General features: G+C 41.9%; 1 protein-coding gene across 3 annotated transcripts in view; it reads right to left on the bottom strand.

Moving 5' to 3' along the window:
- Positions 1–20599, bottom strand: part of MAMDC2 (MAM domain containing 2) — a 79355-nt gene that overhangs the window by 54337 nt on the left and 4419 nt on the right. For 2 of the 3 annotated variants that reach the window (XM_028748363.2, XM_028748365.2), the window contains one exon: positions 165–436. In XM_028748363.2, coding sequence (XP_028604196.2) covers positions 165–436 — 272 coding nt within the window. Of the gene's footprint in view, positions 1–164; positions 437–1403; positions 1654–20599 lie in introns of those variants that run through there. The other variant, XM_028748364.2, reaches the window with a different exon arrangement.

The following is a 20599-nucleotide window of genomic DNA, read 5'->3' as shown; positions in this document are numbered from 1 at the left end:
GGGTAGCATTTGCCACTCCCCTCACACACAGAGGTCAACTCCAACCTCTGCAGGAAATCCCCACAGCTCTACTGCTGCCTTGAGGGCACAGCCTCCCCCACCCCCATATCTCTTCAATGTATATGCATGTAGACTATATTCAAGCATACGAATGTTATACTTACTTTGTATTTGTCTGTACTGTTTCGTATATCTAGACTAGCTATGAGCCAGCTCTCGGAGCGCTCAGTGGTTCTCCAAAGCAAATGGTCAAAACTTTCACCTTCCACCCTTAGGTACAGGTTTAAGGCAGTAGGATCTATTGGTAACTCTGAAGATGCTGCAATCTGATATATCAGTCTAAGGCAGCTCCACTCTTCGCTATATAGGTCAGGACTGAGGAGTACAGCTGTGTCACCATTTGTTCCCTGTGAGGTGTCCACAGAAATATAATGACCTAGAAATACAGAAACAAAATTCAGTTGTAACAGAGAAACTATGTGCGACATCCATAATTAAATTAGAAAATACACTGAATTCCCCATCCCTAAAAAAAAAAAGACACACAAACACTAAAGTGTAAAAAGTATCACTCAGCATAAAAGTATCACTCAGCATAGAACACAAGTATGTATTTGAGGCCTCCTGCATTTCTTTCACTGCAAGAAGTAAAGTTAGAGGGAACCAGGCAAGGGGCTTCTCAGCAGTGGCCCCCGCCCTGTGAAATGCCCTCCCACCAAATGTCAAGGAGATAACGATACAATTTTTAGAAGACATCTGAAGGCAGCTCTGTATAGGGAAGTATTTAATGTTTGATGTTTTACTATGGTTTTATGTGTTGGAAGCCCCCCAGAGTGTTGGGAAAAACGCAGCCAAATGGGCGGGATATAAATTATTATTAATAATAATAATAATAATAATAATAATAATAATAATAATAATATCCCAGCAATTTGTGCGCATTTATAAACAATCTAGGGGAACATGTACATGTTTATGACTCTACTAAGCATGCTTCAAAGCTGTGAGCTCCACTGAGGTTCCTAGAACTTGCTTGTCGGCAAACAGGCCCAAGACTGCACTGCATGAGTAACAGCTGAAGCAGTACAAGACCAAAGGGAGGCTGGCATCATGTCACCTGATAGATAAAACTATAAATCTATAATGATTTCTTCACACAATGTGCTCTCTTTCCAACACAACTAGGGCACTGTGTCGCTGTGGAGAGTGGACGTCCTATCCCAAAGAACAGCACGCTCTGTCCTTTGCTGCCCAGAGGCTCTCTCAGGACAATTGCCAGCTAGCAGTGAAGTTGGAGAGCTTCCCTCCAGGCCTGAATCAGAGAGCCAAAGGAAAACAAAGCATCCAGGAATCCACACAATCATTCTAATCCCTAGATTTCAGTTTGATCAATCTCAAAATACCTCTGAAAGTGCAGCCCTCTCCACACTGTTGGGCTGGTGGAGGGAAAGCTTCCCCAGTGTTGCTACAAACCATGTTTTGGTCCCAATCCTGTGGCTGCGCCATTACACAGAAACCTTTTTCATTGGCAGCCTCCACATAAGGACTGAAACACTTCCATCAGTCTTTATTCCCATAGCTTTATTAAATACCCTTCCAAGGAAGTTGATAACTGCAGGCACACTTAACTTAGGTATATAATCTCCATTTAAAATCAATTGAATTTTATTTCCTCAGAGTGAAGTGAAGAGTATGAAATCTGGTTAGGGCCTAAAAGGTAAAAACAAATGCCAAGAGATACTGTATTTTAATTCCTAAATAGAATTTTAAAAGGTCATACTGATTGATTTCTGCTTGCAGTAATCAGTTAACATTCAAATTAAAACAAAGTATTCCAAAATAATCTTGCTTTTACCCAAGATCAACATATTATTATCAAAGTAGCGTATATCTCGAAATCCATACTGCAATTGTAGGTTAGAATTTTGGCTTTAAACATATGAGAAAGCTTTTCTGTAGATGCAAACCATGACATTTTACATTTTTGGTACATTCACAACAGCACCACAGTCAGAATTATATCTTAAGTGGCACCCTCAGGGTTTAAATGCTTTGTTCATTCTAAGCAGCATAGCATTTTCTCTGTCTTAAACAGCCATTTGTTTAAAATTGTGTCCTCTGGGGTCTCCTAACTAAATGTCAATGCCGCTATAGAATTTGTGGTTCCCCTCCTCAAAATACAGCAAGAATGTGTTTGTTCTCAATTGAATGTGACATTTAATCAGAACCAAGCTATATCATCTGTCTGGCAAACCGGAAATGCAGATGAAGTCTCTGCACTACAGTTATGTTAGCTCTGTAAAGCAATTTTGTCACTGCATGCAATTCCCTTTACTCTTTCATATTTATTAACCTAAAGACTGGGAGATAAAAGTGGAGAGCTACAAAAGCTAAGTAATTATTGTGCATCACAGAGTTAAGTGGATTTCCTAAATGTTGTTCAGCTAACAGCACCACCCTTGCTGCTGAGCTCCCTCTGGCTCTGGTCCAGCTGGGGTGGGTCTTGTGCCCTGACCCTGATCCCATCGCCATCCTCCCTCGCCCCATCAGTACTTTCTTCACCAACCTCTTCTTCTCTCGCTCTCTTTTTGTATAACATTCTTACTAATTTTCACAAAAACGTTACTTTTTAGAAAGAAAAAAAGCATAAAATAAAACATTTTAAACAACTATATATACAATCCATATTGAATCCGCTGTATGGGATTACTTGAATCCCCTGAATTTTATCCACCCCCTCCCTTGGTTCCTTTATAATATTTTAATTCACGTATATCAATAAAATCTTTATCTCTGAATACTTCCAATTTTTGTACATTGCAAATAATATGACAAGTGTTTTTTTTAAAAATCCTGCTAAAGAATTTACTTGCATACATTGCTTTTGTAAATATACAATAAACATTTCCCATTTTTAAAATATTTGTTATCATCTTGATTTCTAAGTTTCCCAGTTAATTTAGCCATTTCAGCATACTCCATTAACTTAATTTGCCAGTCTTCCTTAGTGGAGACTCCTTCTTCTTTCCAATGTTGGGCTAGCAATATCTAGGCAGCCATTGTTGCATACATAAACAAATTCTTATATTCTTTAGGTAGAACCATTCCTGTAATAAAAAAGCTTCTGGTTTTTTAACAAAGGTTATTCTTAACATTTTTTTCAATTCATTATATATTATTTCCCAGTACTTTTAATAACCTTACATTGCCACCACACATGATGAAACATACCTTCTATTTCTTTACATTTCCAACACTTATTTTCTGTTGTTTTATACATTTTTGCCAATTGAACCGGTGTTAAATACCACCTATAGATCATTTTCATATAATTCTCTTTAAGTAAGATACAGGCCATAAATTTTAGATCATTCTTCCACAGTCTTTCCCAATCTATTATCTGAATATTATGTCCTACATCTTTTGCCCACTTTATCATAACACACTTGACCTCTTCATCCTTAGCTTCCCATTCTAACAGCAAGTTATACATTTTTAATAGTAATTTAGTGCCACTTTCAATTATTTCTCTCTGAAAATTTGAAATTTCATAAGTAAATCATTTCTTTTTATCACTTTTAAATATTTAATTTAACTGGAAATATTGTAACCAATCTGTAAACTTGCCTTTTACTTCTTGAAAATCCTTCAATTTTAATTGGTAATCTGTCTCCGTTAACAGGTCTCTCTACAGTGGTACCTCGGGTTACATACGCTTCAGGTTACAGACTCCGCTAACCCAGAAATAGTACCTTGGGTTGAGAACTTTGCTTCAGGATGAGAAGAGAAATCGTGCTCTGGTGGCGCGGCGGCAGCAGGAGGCCCCACTAGTTAAAGTGGTGCTTCAGGTTAAGAACAGTTTCAGGTTAAGAACAGACCGCCGGAACAAATTAAGTTCTTAACCCGAGGTACCACTGTATATGTTGCCCAATTAGATTTCATATTTAATTTTTTCACAGATAATTGCTTCCAGTGGGGAAAGCCACCATGGTGTTTTTTGTTCTAACAAATCCTTTTATTTCTCCAAGACTTTAAAAATTGCATTTCTTATTATGTGATTGTGGAAGCTTTTATGTACTTTTGCCTTCTGATACCACAAATTCACCTGCCTGCAACCTCTCCTTATCCATCCCCAGCTTGTTCTGGTGTGTCCCAGTCACGGCAGCACCCCTCGCCAGGATCCTCTTCCTCCTCCCCACTGTCCTGCCAGCTCATGACGCTGCTTTCTGAAACTCATCCTGGTCTCCTTTAAACACCACTGCAACCATGATCAATGGTGATGGGGGCAGTGCTTTGCCAATCTGCTCTTTGAGCACCTCCCCCTCTACTTCAAACAGCTCACCTTGGCCTCCTGCCACCCATACCGCTTGCTCACCTGACTGCTGGGCTGTCATCACACTAGGGTTGCCATGGCTGCCTCTTGGTGGCCATGGGAACTGCAACCTGACAGCCACCTTACAATTTTATTATATTGTTAGCAATTTTTCCAAAAAACTTTCCCTACATGATGCATTCTCAATATGATGAAACTTAATGGCTGTGTTTGCACAAAATACTGAACTATGAACAAGTCTCCATAAGTCGATCATAGAATTGTAGAGTTGGAAGAAACCCAAAGGATCCATGACAGATAGCCATCCAACCTCTGCTTAAAAACCTCCAAGGAAGGAGAGTTTGCAACCCCTTGAGGGAGTTTGTTTCTCTGTCAAACAGCTCTGACTCTCAGAAAATTGTTGCTGATGTTTAGTCAGAATCTCATTTCTTGTAACTTGAAGCCAATGACTCGAATGCTACACTCCAGAGCAGGAGCAAATAAGCTTGTTCCATCTTCCATGTGATAGCCTTTGAGATAGTGGAAGATGCCTATCATGTCTCCTCTCAGTCTCCTCTTTTCCAGGCTAAGCATACCCAACTTCTTCCACCATTTCGTATTAGGCTTGATTTTCATACCCTTGACCATCTTGGTCGCCCTCCTCTGCACACGTTTCAGCTTCTCAACATTCTTCTTAAATTGCGGTGCCCAGAACTGGACACAGTATTCCAGGTGTCGTCTGACTAAGGCAGAATAAAGTGGGACTATTATTTCCTTTAATCTGGATGCTAGACATCTGTTGATGCAGCCTAGAATAGCATTAGCTTTTTTTGCTGCTGCATCACATTGTTGACTCATGAAAAGCTTCTGGTCCACCGACCCCTAGATCCTTTTCACGTGTAGTTCTAGTAAGCCAGGTGTCCCCCATCTTATACTTGTGCATCTGGTTCTTCCTGCCTAAGTGCAGAACCTTCACATTTGTCCCTATTGAAATTCATTTTGTTAGCTTGGGCCCAGTTCTCCAATCTGTTATATGGTCATTTTGAATTCTGATCTAATGATTATTCAGTATGCATAAATGGAGTAACTATTGTTTTCAACAAACAATGGTTAAGTAAAATGAGCCAGCTTTGTAATTAATACCTTGAAGGTTGCGTCAATGAGCTCAATACAATATGGACAAAGCAGCTATTTCAAAACTATTAGGTCATACTGCTGTTGCTTTTTAAAAAGGCACACACACAATAGAACATGTATGGCACACATTCTCCCCCCCCCCTTTTTTTTTTTTTAAAGCTAACCTTGGTGTTTTCAAAATCCAATACTCAAGTTTTCATGGAACATCATAAAGATTTGGATGCGAACAAAAAAGATTCAACAAAATGAACTTGTTCATTACCAAATCATACCATACAACAAAACTTATAACAATAACAAAAGCAAAATTCTTGGGTATGGTGAAACATATTTTATCAGCACCGTGATGGATTTTGATTAAAGAAAATAAAGTCAGAAAACTAGAGTTCAATGAACAATATAAGGGGGGGGAATGGAACTCTGTTTTTAATTTATTGGTGGTTATAAAAAAGAGTACAAATCATTTGGGAAAAACTGAGATTGCTTGCAAACTCCTACTGGTGTAGACAGTTGGAACTATAACCACAGACATGCTCCAGTTTTCTTGCTGTCTGAAAGGAGAAGCTGTATTCTTAAGCCAAAAGCATTGCCGCTAACATTAAAAAGCAGAGGGATGGACGGAGGGTGGGGAGAAAGGTTTGTTGCTGAAACCAGCTTTGAAATTAATAGGGTTCTCTTACCAATCTGATTTCTTTATATGCAAGCAGCTGCCCATTTCTCCTCTCAGCCACATGAACCCTTTTCATCACAAATACTCAAACACAAATACAACTACAGCACTCTTGTGACCACTGTAGATGGAAAATGTTGCATGAGAATCAGCTGCCACACATTTTCATATGCAGTCTAGTTTGCCAGTTCTGCATACGCATTTGAACAGTCTGAACACTTGTCCCAGGCTAAAATAAGATGTACTGCTTTAAGTGGATTTAAGTGTACTTAAATTACTGGATGCAGCCAAGAATAAGTTGTCAATTATTTAAAAAAGTTTTAACTAGACTACTACTAAACATTTCCCCCAGTCATTCAGTTAGATTCACTAAAGATGCAACTAATGTTATTTCCCCCTATTTATTAAATTTATATAGTGCCCTTCATTGTGATCATCGATCACAGGGCAGTTTACAATATAAAAACACAAAAATATATAACAAAGTAACAAACAACAATACTTCCTGCCCAGTATAAAGGCCATAGATTGCTTCCTTAGCCAAAAGCCTGGCACCTGGATCTGTACCAAAGGCACCAGGTGAGTCTCCCTAGGGAGAGCATTCCACAAGGGGGGACACCGCAGAAATGGCCCCTTCTCACGTTGCTGTCCTCCAGACCTTTTGCAGAGGAGGCACATGAAGAAGGGCCTCGGATGATTGCAGGGTCCGGGTAGGTTCACATGGGGAGAGGCATCCTTGAGGTATTGCAGTCCTGAGCCATTTAAGGCTTTAAAGGCCTTTGAAGTGGGCTCAGAAACTAATTGGCAGCCAGTGAAGTCAGGCCAGGATTGGCATTACATGCTCAAACTACTGTGTCTTGGCCCAGTGAGAAACTTACTAGCACTTAATAAGTCCATTTAATGCATTAAAGTAGTATCCTCTATCTAATTTGTGGAAGATGACAGTATTTTTCTGCTTATTGAATAAAGGAAAAAATAAAATATCCTTTCAGCAGCAGCTGAATTGTGGGTGAGGAATTAGAACATAGATTAATAGGTACTGCTCCAGCGGGAAGGTAAACGGTGTTTCCGTGCGCTGCTCTGGTGTTGGTGTTCTGTTGCTCCAGAAGTGGCTTAGTCATGCTGGCCACATTACCTGGAAAAACTGTCTGCAGAGCAGACAAATGCCGGCTCCCTCGGCCTGTAAAGCAAGATGAGCACCACAACCCCAGAGCTGTTCGCAACTGGACTTAACTGTCAGGGGTCCCTTTACCTTTACAGCTGGTATCTTCTTTGAATAGAACTTCTACCATCTATAAGTAATGGGTGAAATTCAAGTAAAGCTTACTCAGAGTAGACCTATTGAAATTAATGGAACTAACAGTCATGTTCATTAATTTTCAGTGGGTCTACTTGGAGTCAAACCTAGTTTGACCACACAATACCTTGTATTTCTAATATCTAATAGGATTAACTTAAGCTATATCTTGTTTATTTGTACACAAGTTTTTTATCTGTATCTGTATCTGTATCTGAAGAAGTGTTCATGCACACGAAAGCTTATACCAGAACAACCTTAGTTGGTCCATAAGGTGCTACTGGATAATTTTTTATTTTTTATTTCCATTTTTTATAGAGTGTGCAGAGGATGTAATTGTCATCCAATTGCATGTCTGGGTGTAGTGAATTATCCTACCCGGCTTTTTGTTTCGTTTTGTGGTGTTTTGTTTCTTTGCAGATGTTATTTAGGAGGAATTCAACATCATCTCTTTCAATCATTGTGTCAGGACTAGCTTTTCTGTTTCCCATACGGAACAATGGCCCTGCACACTATTTAGGGGGTTCCACTAGACCACTCAAGAGCTAATTTGGGAGGCATGCAGGCAGGGAGGAATGGAGAAGCCCCATTGTACAAATGGAAGTCCTTGTGCAGGCCTTCTGCTGACATGTACAGTTTCTGAGTCTTTTGAATGCATCTGCCCATTGGTTTTGAAACTGTGGCCCAGGGTACCCTGGATGCCTTGGCAGATATTCAGAGGCACATGAATTGATATGGACAAGGTTTATGGGAGGCAACATGTTTGAAGACCACAGCGTTAGACATTCTGTTCATTCTCCAAAGCAGAGGGTGTGTAAAAACATAAATAAGGGGATAGCAATAAAAGAAAGTTTTGACAATGGTGCTTCATTTTCTGTTATTTTTACCACCATGCACTAAGACCTCCTCATGCCTTCATGACCATATAAGACAGCTGTAGTGAAAAGCCCTTTTTAAAATAGAAGTTAGAATCATAACAATCCTGACTTAACACTTAGTTTAAAATAAGCACTAAAGTAGCTATATTTAGGGAACAATCTGTTACTGATTTAAAAAAAAATACTCTGATGTTTCCATTCAATTGCATAAATATACTCTTATGAAAAATAATGAACCTGCAAAATATATATGGGAACAAATTCCTAAACTCCCATTAACATTACTATGACCTGACGTGTGTTATTTGTAATCCACATAACTTAAAATAAATCATATAACTAACCTAAGTGCATTCAAATAAATAAGACTAAGCTGGTTTATATTAAAGTGTACCAGTTTAAGTGAAAAATTCATGTAACCATAATTTTCACATAATCACAAAGAACATTTCTACCATTTTATAATTAACACAGCACTTTAAATGTACAGAGTGCTTACTAACCCAGATGCTATTCATCTCCATTATAACCTTGTGGAGGCAATAATAAGGGCCCAAATCCATGTGGCATTAGACACATTGTCTTCGAGGTGCTTTTACAAACTCCCAGTGCAAAGGGCCAGATTTGAATCAAAATTCTGAATCAGAACTTGGGGATATAGAGGGACTTTTAACCATTTAACTCATCCAGATTGGGCCCTCTAGGTGGGAACTGAGGATGAACCAAGGATATGACAAACCTACTAAAGCTAGCAAAGATTTTAAACTAGCACTCCCCCTGACATGGAACCATTAAGAATACTGGTGGTCCCCCCACCCCCAATATTTTCTTTCAATACAAGGAAAGCAGTCTGTAATAAAAGTCATGTACTATTGATGGAATTCAATGGCTCATTTAGGGATAGTGCACATATTAGAGTAACTACATGGGCATCACTTTCAAATTGCTCTACAGAAAGATTAATATTTTTAATATGATTAAATAGTACATCCAATGGTCAATAAGGCAGTTTCTACACATGTTGTAGAGAGAAGTGAGTGGTAGACGGGGCTCACCAACCTGGGAAAACAGCCCATCATTGAGAAGGACAACTCTGATCCCCACCCTCCACTGCCTTGGGGGATATTTTTGGGAGTGGAAAAGGCCAAGGAGTAAATCCTACACAAATCTTGAGTGGGGTCCCTAAGACAGTTGGATCGCACCTTGTATGCCTCTTTCTGGCAACTCCTGCAGCTAAGGTGGTGCCAAATGTATTGCTCTGCTTTCCTTTGGACCAAGCCTCTTGCCAGGCTGCACGAGGAGCAACCCAGGACCTCCAGACACACTGCCCAGGCCTGGGTCCTGGGGAGGTCACTTGGGTGCTGCTAACACAAAGGTTTGACTTCACTCCTGGAGGTGCCCTCCATTGTCTCTTGAGACAGGCAGATGCCAACAACAACAAATGCATTCTTATTTCTTGTTTTATTCTGGGACTCAGGACTTCTCAGACTATGCATGTACCACTTTACATGCCAGACTGGGCATGTGCTGGTCCCGGGGGCGTGTTCTGAGTCCGGTCCTGGGTTAAGCGTCTGGAGGCTGTCCATTGAGGGCGAAGCGAGGTCCAAGGTAAGGGGCCGGGCGTGGTCAGGAACTCAGGGAGAGCAGGTCAGAGTGCTGGCAGGAACAGGTTACCAACAATGTTGCTCCCACAACCTGGGACTGGGCTGACTGGCCTGTATCTCCTCTGAGGCCTAGGGCAGTCCCGGCCCACAGGTGACTCGCCTCTCCTTGCCTTAAGGCGAGCACTCCTCCTGTGAGAACTTAGTTCCCTCCGCCTCTCTACCTGCAGGCAATGGGTCCTTGATCACCTCCGGAGCCAGAGCGGATTCAGCTGGTGTCTGCTCCTGAGGACCCGGCACAGGTGCAGGCCCTTCAGATTCAAGCCCCTGCCCCGGCTTAACCGGCCCTGGAGACGGGGACTCCTGTGCAGGCTGGGACTCCTCAGGTTCAGCCTCTGAATCAGATTCCCAGGCCATCACAGGGCAGCTGCTCTGGTTGCCATTGCTTATCTTCTTGGCAGGAGGTCTCAGCTAATTCATCTCTCCTCATCTGTGGGCCTCTGGAAGGCGAAATGTTTTAAAATTGCCGCTTCCACTCAGGACAGTTATTACTTTAGCCATTTGACCAATGAGGTGGACGGAAGGCAGCTGGGGTTCAGCAGCGGCTCAGTTTCTATCTTGGCTTATGGACAAATTTGGGGAGGAAGGGGAAGGTGCTGCTCTGGTAGAGGGAATAAGTATACCTAATAGGGAATCTTTCTAGGCACATGTGCTGATGGCTTGGTGCTATGAAAGTATTTTTTAAAAATAATGGATTAATCTATTAAAAACCAAATGATTAATTAAGTCAAATTTATTTCATCGACTTGATCAGATTAGTTGCTAATTAAAACCCTATGACTTTAAACCAAAAGGTCATTTATGTGAACGTTACAAGTTCTGGGAAGGGGAAAGCATATTCATCATCATCATTTCATATCTGTAAACACAGTATTGTTCCCAAACCTCTGGCTAGCAACAGCAGGAATACTTTCAATGTGCTGTATCGAGTCCATCATGCACTGACTTCACAAAGCAACCTAGATAATTTTTCCACCTTTGTGACCTGGTTCTGAAATAAATGTGGTCCAACATCCAGCACTCATTGCTCAGCTTCCAACTTTTGGTTTTGCATGAACTATTACTGCCATCAAAATAGGCAGATTACAAGAAAGGACTTTGATGCTACTGGGAATCTCCTAGTTTTAGTTATAGTTTATTTATTTAGAAACATTTTATCCCACTTTTCATCGTCATTGATCCCATGGTGGTGTACAAATGTATTATGGGAAAACAAACAAACAAACAAACAAACAAACAAACAAACAAACAAACATATAAGCATAATGCATGGGAGAAGCAGAACCAATACTCGATTCAATTAAAAAGCATAAAACCATAAAATGCTATAGATGGTTCTATAAAATCACAATACTTAAAAGTCTGGGGAAATACCGCACTTTTCCATGTAGGGGTGATGGGTGATTGGTTGCAGCCGTGAGCTGTCAATTTGTAGTGTGATTGGTTGCTGTGTCAAGGGCTGCTGAGAAATGCCCCCAAAATAAAAAAAGCTCAACAACTTTGGGCCATTTTCTGAAATTGCAGTTCCCCAAAATAGGGGGCGTGTTATACACAGAAAAGTACGGTAATTACTGTATTGGCCTGAATATAAGCCTCACTTCCCCCCCCCCCCAATTCCAACCATGAAAAGTTAAAGTGCAGCTTATATTTGAGACCTTATGGTATGCAACCAGGAGCGCGGGACAAACAGTGCCAGGAGAGTGGCAAAGCGGTGCCTGTCCCTTGCGTAGTCTCCCGTCCTCTCCCCCAAGGCCAGGAAGGGAGAGAGCGAGAAAGGGGAAAGGCCGCCGGCAACACAGCTCGGCTCCCCCCCCCCCCCGCCACGTATGCAGCCAGGAGTAGAGAGGAATGGAGCAGCTTATATTCGGATTTTTTGGGGGGGGGGTTCCCTCCACCCCTTCAATTTTAAAGGTGTGGCTTATATTCAAGCAGCTGACAAAAGGATAACAGCACAAGCACCAGCTGAACTTCCAAAGGGGGGCCATTCGGGGCACTCTCACCGAGAAAGCCCAAATGAATCAGCCCTAGTTGCTGTTGAATCAGCACTGTTGTAAGCCACCACCACGACTTGGTTATACAGTGGTGCCTCGCAAGACGAAATTAATTCGTTCCGCAAGTTTTTTCTTCTTGCGAGTTTTTCGTCTTGCGATGCACGGTTTCCCATAGGAATGCATTGAAAATCAATTAATGCGTTCCTATGGAAACCGACTTCAGACCAGGTCCAGGGACAATCTGTCCCCCGACCTCTTCTGAAGGCTGGGGGGGGGGGCGAAAGTCTTTGCTCCCCCCCCCCAAGGCAGCATTTTAAAATCGCCCCGGACAGCGGAGGACTTCTCCGCTGTCCGGGGCGATTTAAAAGCCCTCCCGGGAAGGCAGCCAGGGGGGACAAAGATTTTCGCCCCCCGCCAGCCTTCCCCTCTTTTGAAGCAAGGGGCGGAGGGGAGAAGATCGCTTCTCCCCGTTGCCACCCCTTGCTTCAAAAGAGGTCCGGGGGGAGAGAGAGGAAGGCGCACGCCTTTCCCTCTGTCCCCTCTTTTGAAGCAAGGGGCGGCAACGGGGAGAAGATCGCTTCTCCCCGTTGCCACCCCTTGCTTCAAAAGGGGTCCGGGGGGAGAGAGAGGAAGGCGCGCTTTTCCCTCTGTCCCCTCTTTTGAAGCAAGGGGCGGCAACGGGGAGAAGATCGCTTCTCCGCGTTGCCGCCCCTTGCTTCAAAAGAGGTCCGGGGAGAAAGGGGAAGACGCCAGCATTTTAAAAAACCTCGGGACAGCGGGGGACTTCTCCGCTGTCCGGGGCGAATTTAAAATGCTGGCGGGCGGCAGCGAAGCCTTCGCTGCCGCCTGCCAGCATTTTAAAAAACCTCGGGACAAAGGAGAAGTCCCCCGCTGTCCCGGGGTTTTTTTAAATGCTGCTGGGCGGCAGCGCTGCCGCCCAGCAGCATTTTAAAATCGCCCCGGACAGCGGAGAAGTCCTCCGCTGTCCCGGGGTTTTTAAAAAACCTCTCCGCCCCCGCCAAGCTTCAGAGCAGCCTTCCGAAGCCTGGCGGCGGGAGGAGGTCTGAGGACAGTGGGCAAGACGCCCTGTCCCGGAGATTTCCCTATGGGCTTTCGTCTTGCGAAGGAAGCCCATAGGGAAATTCGTTTTGCGAAGCGTCTCCAAAACGGAAAAACCTTTCGTCTAGCGGGTTTTCCGTCTTGCGAGGCATTCGTTTTGCGGGGTACCACTGTATAGCAGTTTACAATACTTACACTAAAAAAAATTAGAATAAAAAAGGTATTGTAGTTTTCTCTCTTTTTTTTTTAATTGGATTTAATTCATTATAAAACAAAGACAACATATAAAACATAAATACACAGAGAAAAAATACATAAGACAAACTTAAAAATAATAATAATAAAGAGAGAAAAGGGAAAAAAAAGAGAGAAAAAGAACATCACCTGACATAAGACATCAACAAATTACCTTACATTAACTTACACAACACTAAATTGACTTCCCTTCATCTCGGTTTCGGAATGTGTTAAGAATTTCTCTATCTGCAGGTTCTTTTCCTCAGAAAACTCTTTGCGTCACAGGCGTTATGTCACACCTACTGTGGTTTTTAAATTTTTTACTTCTGTTTCCATGTATACCATAAATTTATTCCATTCGTTATTCAACTTTATGCCTTTTTGGTTTCTTATTTTCTGTGTCATTTTTGCCAATTCTAAATAATCCAATAGTTTAGATTGCCACTCATTTATGGTTGGGGTTTTTGATGTCTTCCAATTCTGCGCTATTAAAGTTCTGGCAGCCACTGTTGCATACTGGAAAAGTGTTTGATCTTCCTTTTTGATTTCCTCTCCAATTATCCCCAGCAGAAATGCCTCGGGGGTTTTTATGAAGGTGTATTTAAGGATTTTTTTTAGCTCATTATAAATAGATTCCCAGAATTTCCTGATTACCTCACACGACCACCACATGTGATAAAAGTCACCCTTCTTGATCTTACATTTCCAGCATAATTTATCACCAGTTTTGTATATTTTTTCCAATTTTACAGGCGTGATATACCACCTGTACATCATTTTATACATATTTTCCCTGAGTGTTATACATGCCGAGAATCTCATTCCTTTATTCCATAATGCCTTCCATTTATCAAACTCTATGTTATGTCCAAGGTCCATTGCCCATCTCACCATTACCTCCTTTACTTCCTCATCCTTAGTGTCCCATTCAAGCAACAGGCTATACATTTTCGATAGGAGTTTTGTTTTGCTCTCTAGTATTTCAATCTGGAATCTAGATTTTTTCTCACTCATACCATTCTTTTTATCTTCAGTCCATATAGAGTTGATTTAGTGAAATTGGATCCAACCTGTCAATTTGTTTTTTATTTCTTCATATGGCCTAATCCTCCAACCATTCTCTGTTTTTACTAGCAAGTCTTCATAGGTCCACCTTTCTCCTTCGATGTTTGTTTTTTTTATTGTTAGAATATCAATTGGTGATAACCACCAAGGGGTATTTTGTTCCAGTAATTTTTTGTTTCTATCCCACACTTCTAGCAGCGACCCTCTAAAAATGTGGTTAGAAAATCCTTTATGGACCTTTCCCTTGTTGCGCCATAGGTAAGTGTGCCAACCAAATCTTAAGTTAAATCCTTCTAAGTCTAACAGGTCTTTATTTTTAATAATAATCCAATCTTTAACCCAACAAAGGCACGAGGCTTCATAGTATAACTTTAAATTTGGAACCGCGAATCCTCCCCTATCTCTTTGATCTGTAAGTAATTTGAATCTAATTCTTGGTCTTTTTCCTTGCCAGATAAATTTAGAGAGTATTTTCTGCCAGTCTTTAAATATTGAGGTTCCCCTGATTATCGGTATATTTTGGAATAAGAATAGCAATTTCGGTAATAAACTCATTTTAATAGCCGCCAATCTCCCCGACCAAGAAAGTTTTATTCTGTTCCAAGTATCTAGGTCCTTCCTTATTTCTTTCCATGTAGTTATATAGTTATCTTCCATCAGATTTATATTCTTCATCGTTAACCAGATTAGGTATTGTAGTTTTCTCATTCTGCTTTTGTTTATTAGGATATGCTATTATGAGCCAATATAATATATGCTGATAAGAATAGAACTCCACAGTTAATTATGTGAGTCTAAGAAAACAATTAGACAATCGCCAGATACAACAAAAACACCAGAACTATCCTTAAAATAGCCAGTGAAAACCACCTCCTACATGTGTGTGGGGGGGGGGGAGACCAATGCAGAAAGAGCAAAGAGGAAGCCATCAAATTACGCATGTTATCCAGGAAATTCATTGTTGGTTATCATGGTAGGAAAAACCAACACCACAAGAGCTGAGTAACTGCTTTCTGTGCAAGAAATCATAATAATAACAATATTATTATTATTATTATTATTATTATTATTATTATTATTATTATTATTATTATTATTTATACCCCGCCCTCCCCGGCCAAAATCAGGCTCTGAGTGGCTAACATCAATTATATAACACATCAAGATAAAATCAAACAAAAAATTAAAATGCATCCTAGAATCAAATGAGAATCAGAGTAAAATCTAATCAGATGGCAACCCGCAGATTAGGGTTGGGGACCTTAAATGCTCACCAGGCCCAACTGTTTATACTGATCTTGTATTAGCCTGTGACAAAAAGTTGGAAGGTCACTTTCATACAAGTTCTTATGGGGGAAAGGGGAGTCAGACTGAACCCCAACCAAAGGCCTGGCGGAATAGCTCCATCTTGCAGACCCTGCGGAAAGATGTCAAGTCCCGCAGGGCCCTGGTCTGTTGTGGGAGAGCATTCCACCAGGCCGTGGCCACGGCCAAAAAGGCCTAGGCCCTGGTCAAGGCCAGTCTAATCTCCTTGAGGCCCGGGACCTCCAAGATGTTATTATTTGCAGACCGTAAGGTCCTCCGAGGGGCATACCAGGAGAGGTGGTCCCGTAGGTACAAGGGTCCTAGGCCATATAGGGCTTTAAAGGTTAAAACCAGCACCTTAAACCTGATCCTGTACTCCACCGGAAGCCAGTGCAGCTGGTATAGCACCGGATGAATGTGATCCCGTGGCGGGGACCCCATAAGGAGCCTCACCGCAGCATTCTGCGCCCGCTGGAGTTTATGGGTCAGCTTCAAAGGCAGCCCCACGTAGAGTGAATTACAATAATCAAGCCTTGGGGTGACTGTCTATGGATCACAGTGGCAAGATCAGGGCAAGAGAGGGACCAACTGTATAGCACGGCGGAGATGGAAAAATGCCCCTTTGATGGGCACACTATGCTAATTAGCCAGAGGTAAATCCCATTGTTTATATTACAATTGTCCCACAAAGAATGTTTAAAAAGTACTATGATCAAGACTCCCAAGAACACAACATTGTAATTAGACTCCAACAGGGCCATCCCAGCTGGAAATTCTTTAGTACAATTTCTCTTTGATTCTCTTAACTCCTGCTTGCCATTCTCAGATAACTGATGGAAAAGATAGGGACGGCCAAATATAATGGAGGAGCTGCCTTAAATGGGTTGGTGTGCTTCCACAGTCTTCAAAAGCCAAAGAGGAGTACAGCCTTACCAGGAGCTAAATGTCAGGATCAATGGATGTCTTGGGACAGGAGTTAAAAAGACTTGCCCTTCCTTTTCATCTGACACTGTTCTCCTTTTAATCTGACAGCCTGAATTCAAATTCAAAGTGGAATTTGAATCCATTGCCTTGCTGACAATTTCATTTTCCAGAAGGTGGAAAAAGCAACAAGGAGATCATCTTCTTGGACCTGGTTCTCACCAACAGGGAAGAACTGATCACCAAAGTGGAAGTACCGTATTTTTCGCACCATAGGGCGCACCTAGTTTTCAGACGGGGAAATCAATAAAAAAAAAATCTTTTTCCCCCCAGCCCCAAAGAGCAGCGTACAGGCTGCGCACAACCTCTCCCTGCTGGAAGGGTTGCGGGCAGCTATGGCACAAGCCAAGGCAGCAAGCGAGATGGATCCCGCTCGCTGCTTTGGCTTCCTCTTTAGCCCCACGCAGGGGACGCAGGTGGCGCTGTGGGTTAAACCACAGAGCCTAGAGCTTGCCGATCAGAAGGTCGGCAGTTCGAATCCCCGCAACGGGGTGAGCTCCCGTTGCTCGGTCCCTGCTCCTGCCAACCTAGCAGTTCGAAAGCACGTCAAAGTGCAAGTAGATAAATAGGTACCGCTCCAGCAGGAAGGTAAACGGCGTTTCCGTGTCTGCTCTGGTCCACCAGAAGCGGCTTAGTCATGCTGGCCACATGACCCGGAAGCTGTACGCCGGCTCCCTCGGCCAATAAAGCGAGATGAGCGCCGCAACCCTGGTCACGACTGGACCTAATGGTCAGGGGTACCTTTACCTTTACCTTTAGCCCCACACAACCTCTCCCTGCCGAGAGAGGCTGCGTGGAGCTAAAGAAGCCACAGCCCCATGCAGCCTCTCCCTGCAGGAGGGGTTGCGCGCGGCTATGGCACAAGCCAAGGCAGCCAGCGGGATGGATCACGCTGGCTGTTTTGGCTTCCTCTTTAGCCAAAAGGGGGGTTACGCGCGACTATGGCACAAGCCTGCATTCGCTCCATAGGATGCGCACACATTTCCCCTCAATTTTTGGAGGGGGAAAACTGCGTCCAATAGAGCAAAAAATATGGTACTCAGAAACTTCAGAGGAAATAATCATGCCCTCCTAGGTTTCATGATACAGAGGCAAGGGAAAGCGAACATTCTGGACTTTAAGAAGGCCAATTTCAAAAAGCTTAAGGAGCTACTAGGTGAGATCCCATGGTCAGAAATACTCAAAGAGAAGGAAGTCCAAGATGGATGGGAGTTTCTTAAAGGAGAAATACTGAAGGCCCAAATGCAGACAATTCCAACATGAAAGAAAAGTGTGAGGCATCTCAGGAAACCAGTGTGGCTGCATAAGGAGCTTACAGATGAGCTGAGAATTAAGGGCATTATTATTATTATTATTATTATTATTATTATTATTATTATTACTACTACTATTTTTGTGACAGCAGTCACAAAATTAAAAGACGCCTGCTTCTTGGGAGGAAAGCAATGACAACCCTAGACAGCATCTTAAAAAGCAGAGACATCACCTTGCCAACAAAGGTCCGTATAGTAAAAGCTATGGTTTTCCCAGTAGTGATGTATGGAAGTGAGAGCTGGACCATAAAGAAGGCTGATCGCCGAAGAATTGATGCTTTTGAATTATCAAACGCATCCATTCTTAAGGAAATCAGCCCTGAGTGCTCACTGGAAGGACAGATCGTGAAGCTGAGGCTCCAATACTTTGGCCACCTCATGAGAAGAGAAGACTCCCTGGAAAAGACCCTGATGTTGGGAAAGATTGAGGGCACAAGGAGAAGGGGATGACAGAGGACGAAATGGTGGGACAGTGTTCTCGAAGCTACCAGCATGAGTTTGACCAAACTGCGGGAGGCAGTGGAAGACAGGAGTGCCTGGCGTGCTCTGGTCCATGGGGTCACAAAGAGTCAGACATGACTAAACAACTAAACAACAACATTATTATTACTATTATTACTGGCCAATGGATCCAGATTTGTATCTATAAATTCATCAGCATAAAGCAACAGCTGGGCTCAGCTTTGTCTCCAGAAGCTATTCACCAGTGCCAGCCAGAGCTAAATTTGCAAAACTAAACATGTCAAATAGCAGCACTCCAGAATAAGTATACCAATGTGCTTAGCAAGAATTTCAAGCATTAAAAGTAGTTTGCAACTCTACAATTCTATGATCCTGTTCTCACAGTGGCTGTCCGGATGCCTGTGAGAAACCAGTGAGCAGAACGGCCTATAGCACTTGTGGAGAATTTGAAAATAAAACCCTTAGATAATTTTTTCTCAAGTAATTATATTGTGGTCCAAACAACAGAGGTGACAAGAGATCTGTTAGGAGACTGAGGGTAGGGTTGCTCTGAGTGAAATGAATAAAAAGTGAGGACAGAAGGTTGGTCAGTCAGAGACACAGAGTGTGTCAGAAGATTGTTACAAGGAGGTGAATCTGATTTCAGAGTGACAGGAGATATCAAGATTGTCCAGAGAAGAGAGAAAAGCAGCAGGAGGAGAGCTAAATTATGAATTTATGTAAATGGAAGCTGAGAAAGAAGAAGCCGTAAGAACACGAAAACATCTGAAGCAGTCCTTCAAGGAAGATCAAAATCCAGGCATCTGTTAGCTGTAAAAAGCTGACCTGAAGACATTGTGGTATCCTCAGAGAGTGGCAACTAATTTAGCCTTTTCTGTTCTGAATCTTCAGCAGTTTGATCTGACCATTTGTGTCCCTTCTTTTTCTCTTTTGGCTAGAGAGATGGAATAAGTTAACATTTGAACTTTCAGTCAGAAATATAAAAGTTCCCTCAAGTATTCTGAGCTACACCTGTATTTGGAGTGTCCCATTTGTGCTGGTTTCACAAATCCCTGGTTTAATATTTCTGAAATATTAAGCAGAATATAAATGTGTTAAAATAAAATAAATAAATAAGTTGTATTATTTGTTTATTTTAGGCATTTATTTTAGGCTATTTTAGCTGAGAAGTTCCCAGAGCTTGTGTTACATTCAAACACAAAATCACTTTTTAAAACACAATTAAAGCAGTATTCATAGAATCATAGCATTGTAGAGCTGGAATGGCCATAAGGGTCATTTAGTCCAATCCTCTGCAGTGCAGGAAACCTTTTGCCCAATGTAGGGCAAAGAGAACAGTCTTCCATTTTAGCTGCAATGAGCACCAAGACTGTCATGGTTTCAAAGAGGCTTTTGAGAGTCAGGTGCACCAATTAAGAAAAACTGACATTTGACAAACCTTTTATCTGGAAGCATCTATACATTAACTCAAAACTTAATAAATAAAAGTCTGTTCAATAGTTCTGGTAAAAATCTTTCTATACAAATGCTCACTCAATATTTAAATATTTTGCAGCATAATTTACAAAGTCTTTTTTATTTTAGAAATGTTTATAAATATCACAATCTATTTATAAATCATAATGCTGGCTTTATTATTTCAGTATATTGCCTGGACAAGCAGATGTGCCCATAAACTGGAGGCACACACACAGAAGGACACAAAACTTCATAATTTCCCCCACAGCTCACATCGCTAAACAATAAGTATGGCATAATACACAAGGTCTATTTTGCAAGCTGCCCATCTATTGCAGCCTATCTCCAGGACTAGCAAACTGGCAAATCAGCAGATCTCAGATTATATTCCTGACTAGAGAAGAAAAGAAAAGAAAATCAGTCATGTTTTTAAAACCAGGACACATCTGCCCATCTAATTTTACTGATCGATTCAGTGCAAGTTTAAAAATAATAAGACAATTTGCCTTGTTATGTTCATTCAGTATTTGAACACCCTTAAGCAATATCCTTAAGGGATGCAGGTGGCGCTGTGGTCTAAACCACAGAGCCTAGGGCTTGCCGATTAGAAGGTGGCAGTTCGGAGGTAATGCCGTTTACCTTCCCACCGGAGCGGTACCTGTTTATCTACTTGCACTTTGATGTGATTTCAAACTGATAGGTTGACAGGAGCAAGGACCAAACAACGGGAACTCACCCCGTCACAGGGATTCAAACCACCAACCTTCTGATCG

The sequence above is a fragment of the Podarcis muralis genome, chromosome 11, assembly GCF_964188315.1.
Source record: "Podarcis muralis chromosome 11, rPodMur119.hap1.1, whole genome shotgun sequence".
Lineage (NCBI taxonomy): Eukaryota > Metazoa > Chordata > Lepidosauria > Squamata > Lacertidae > Podarcis > Podarcis muralis.
This window is presented reverse-complemented; position numbering and strand designations above follow the sequence as displayed.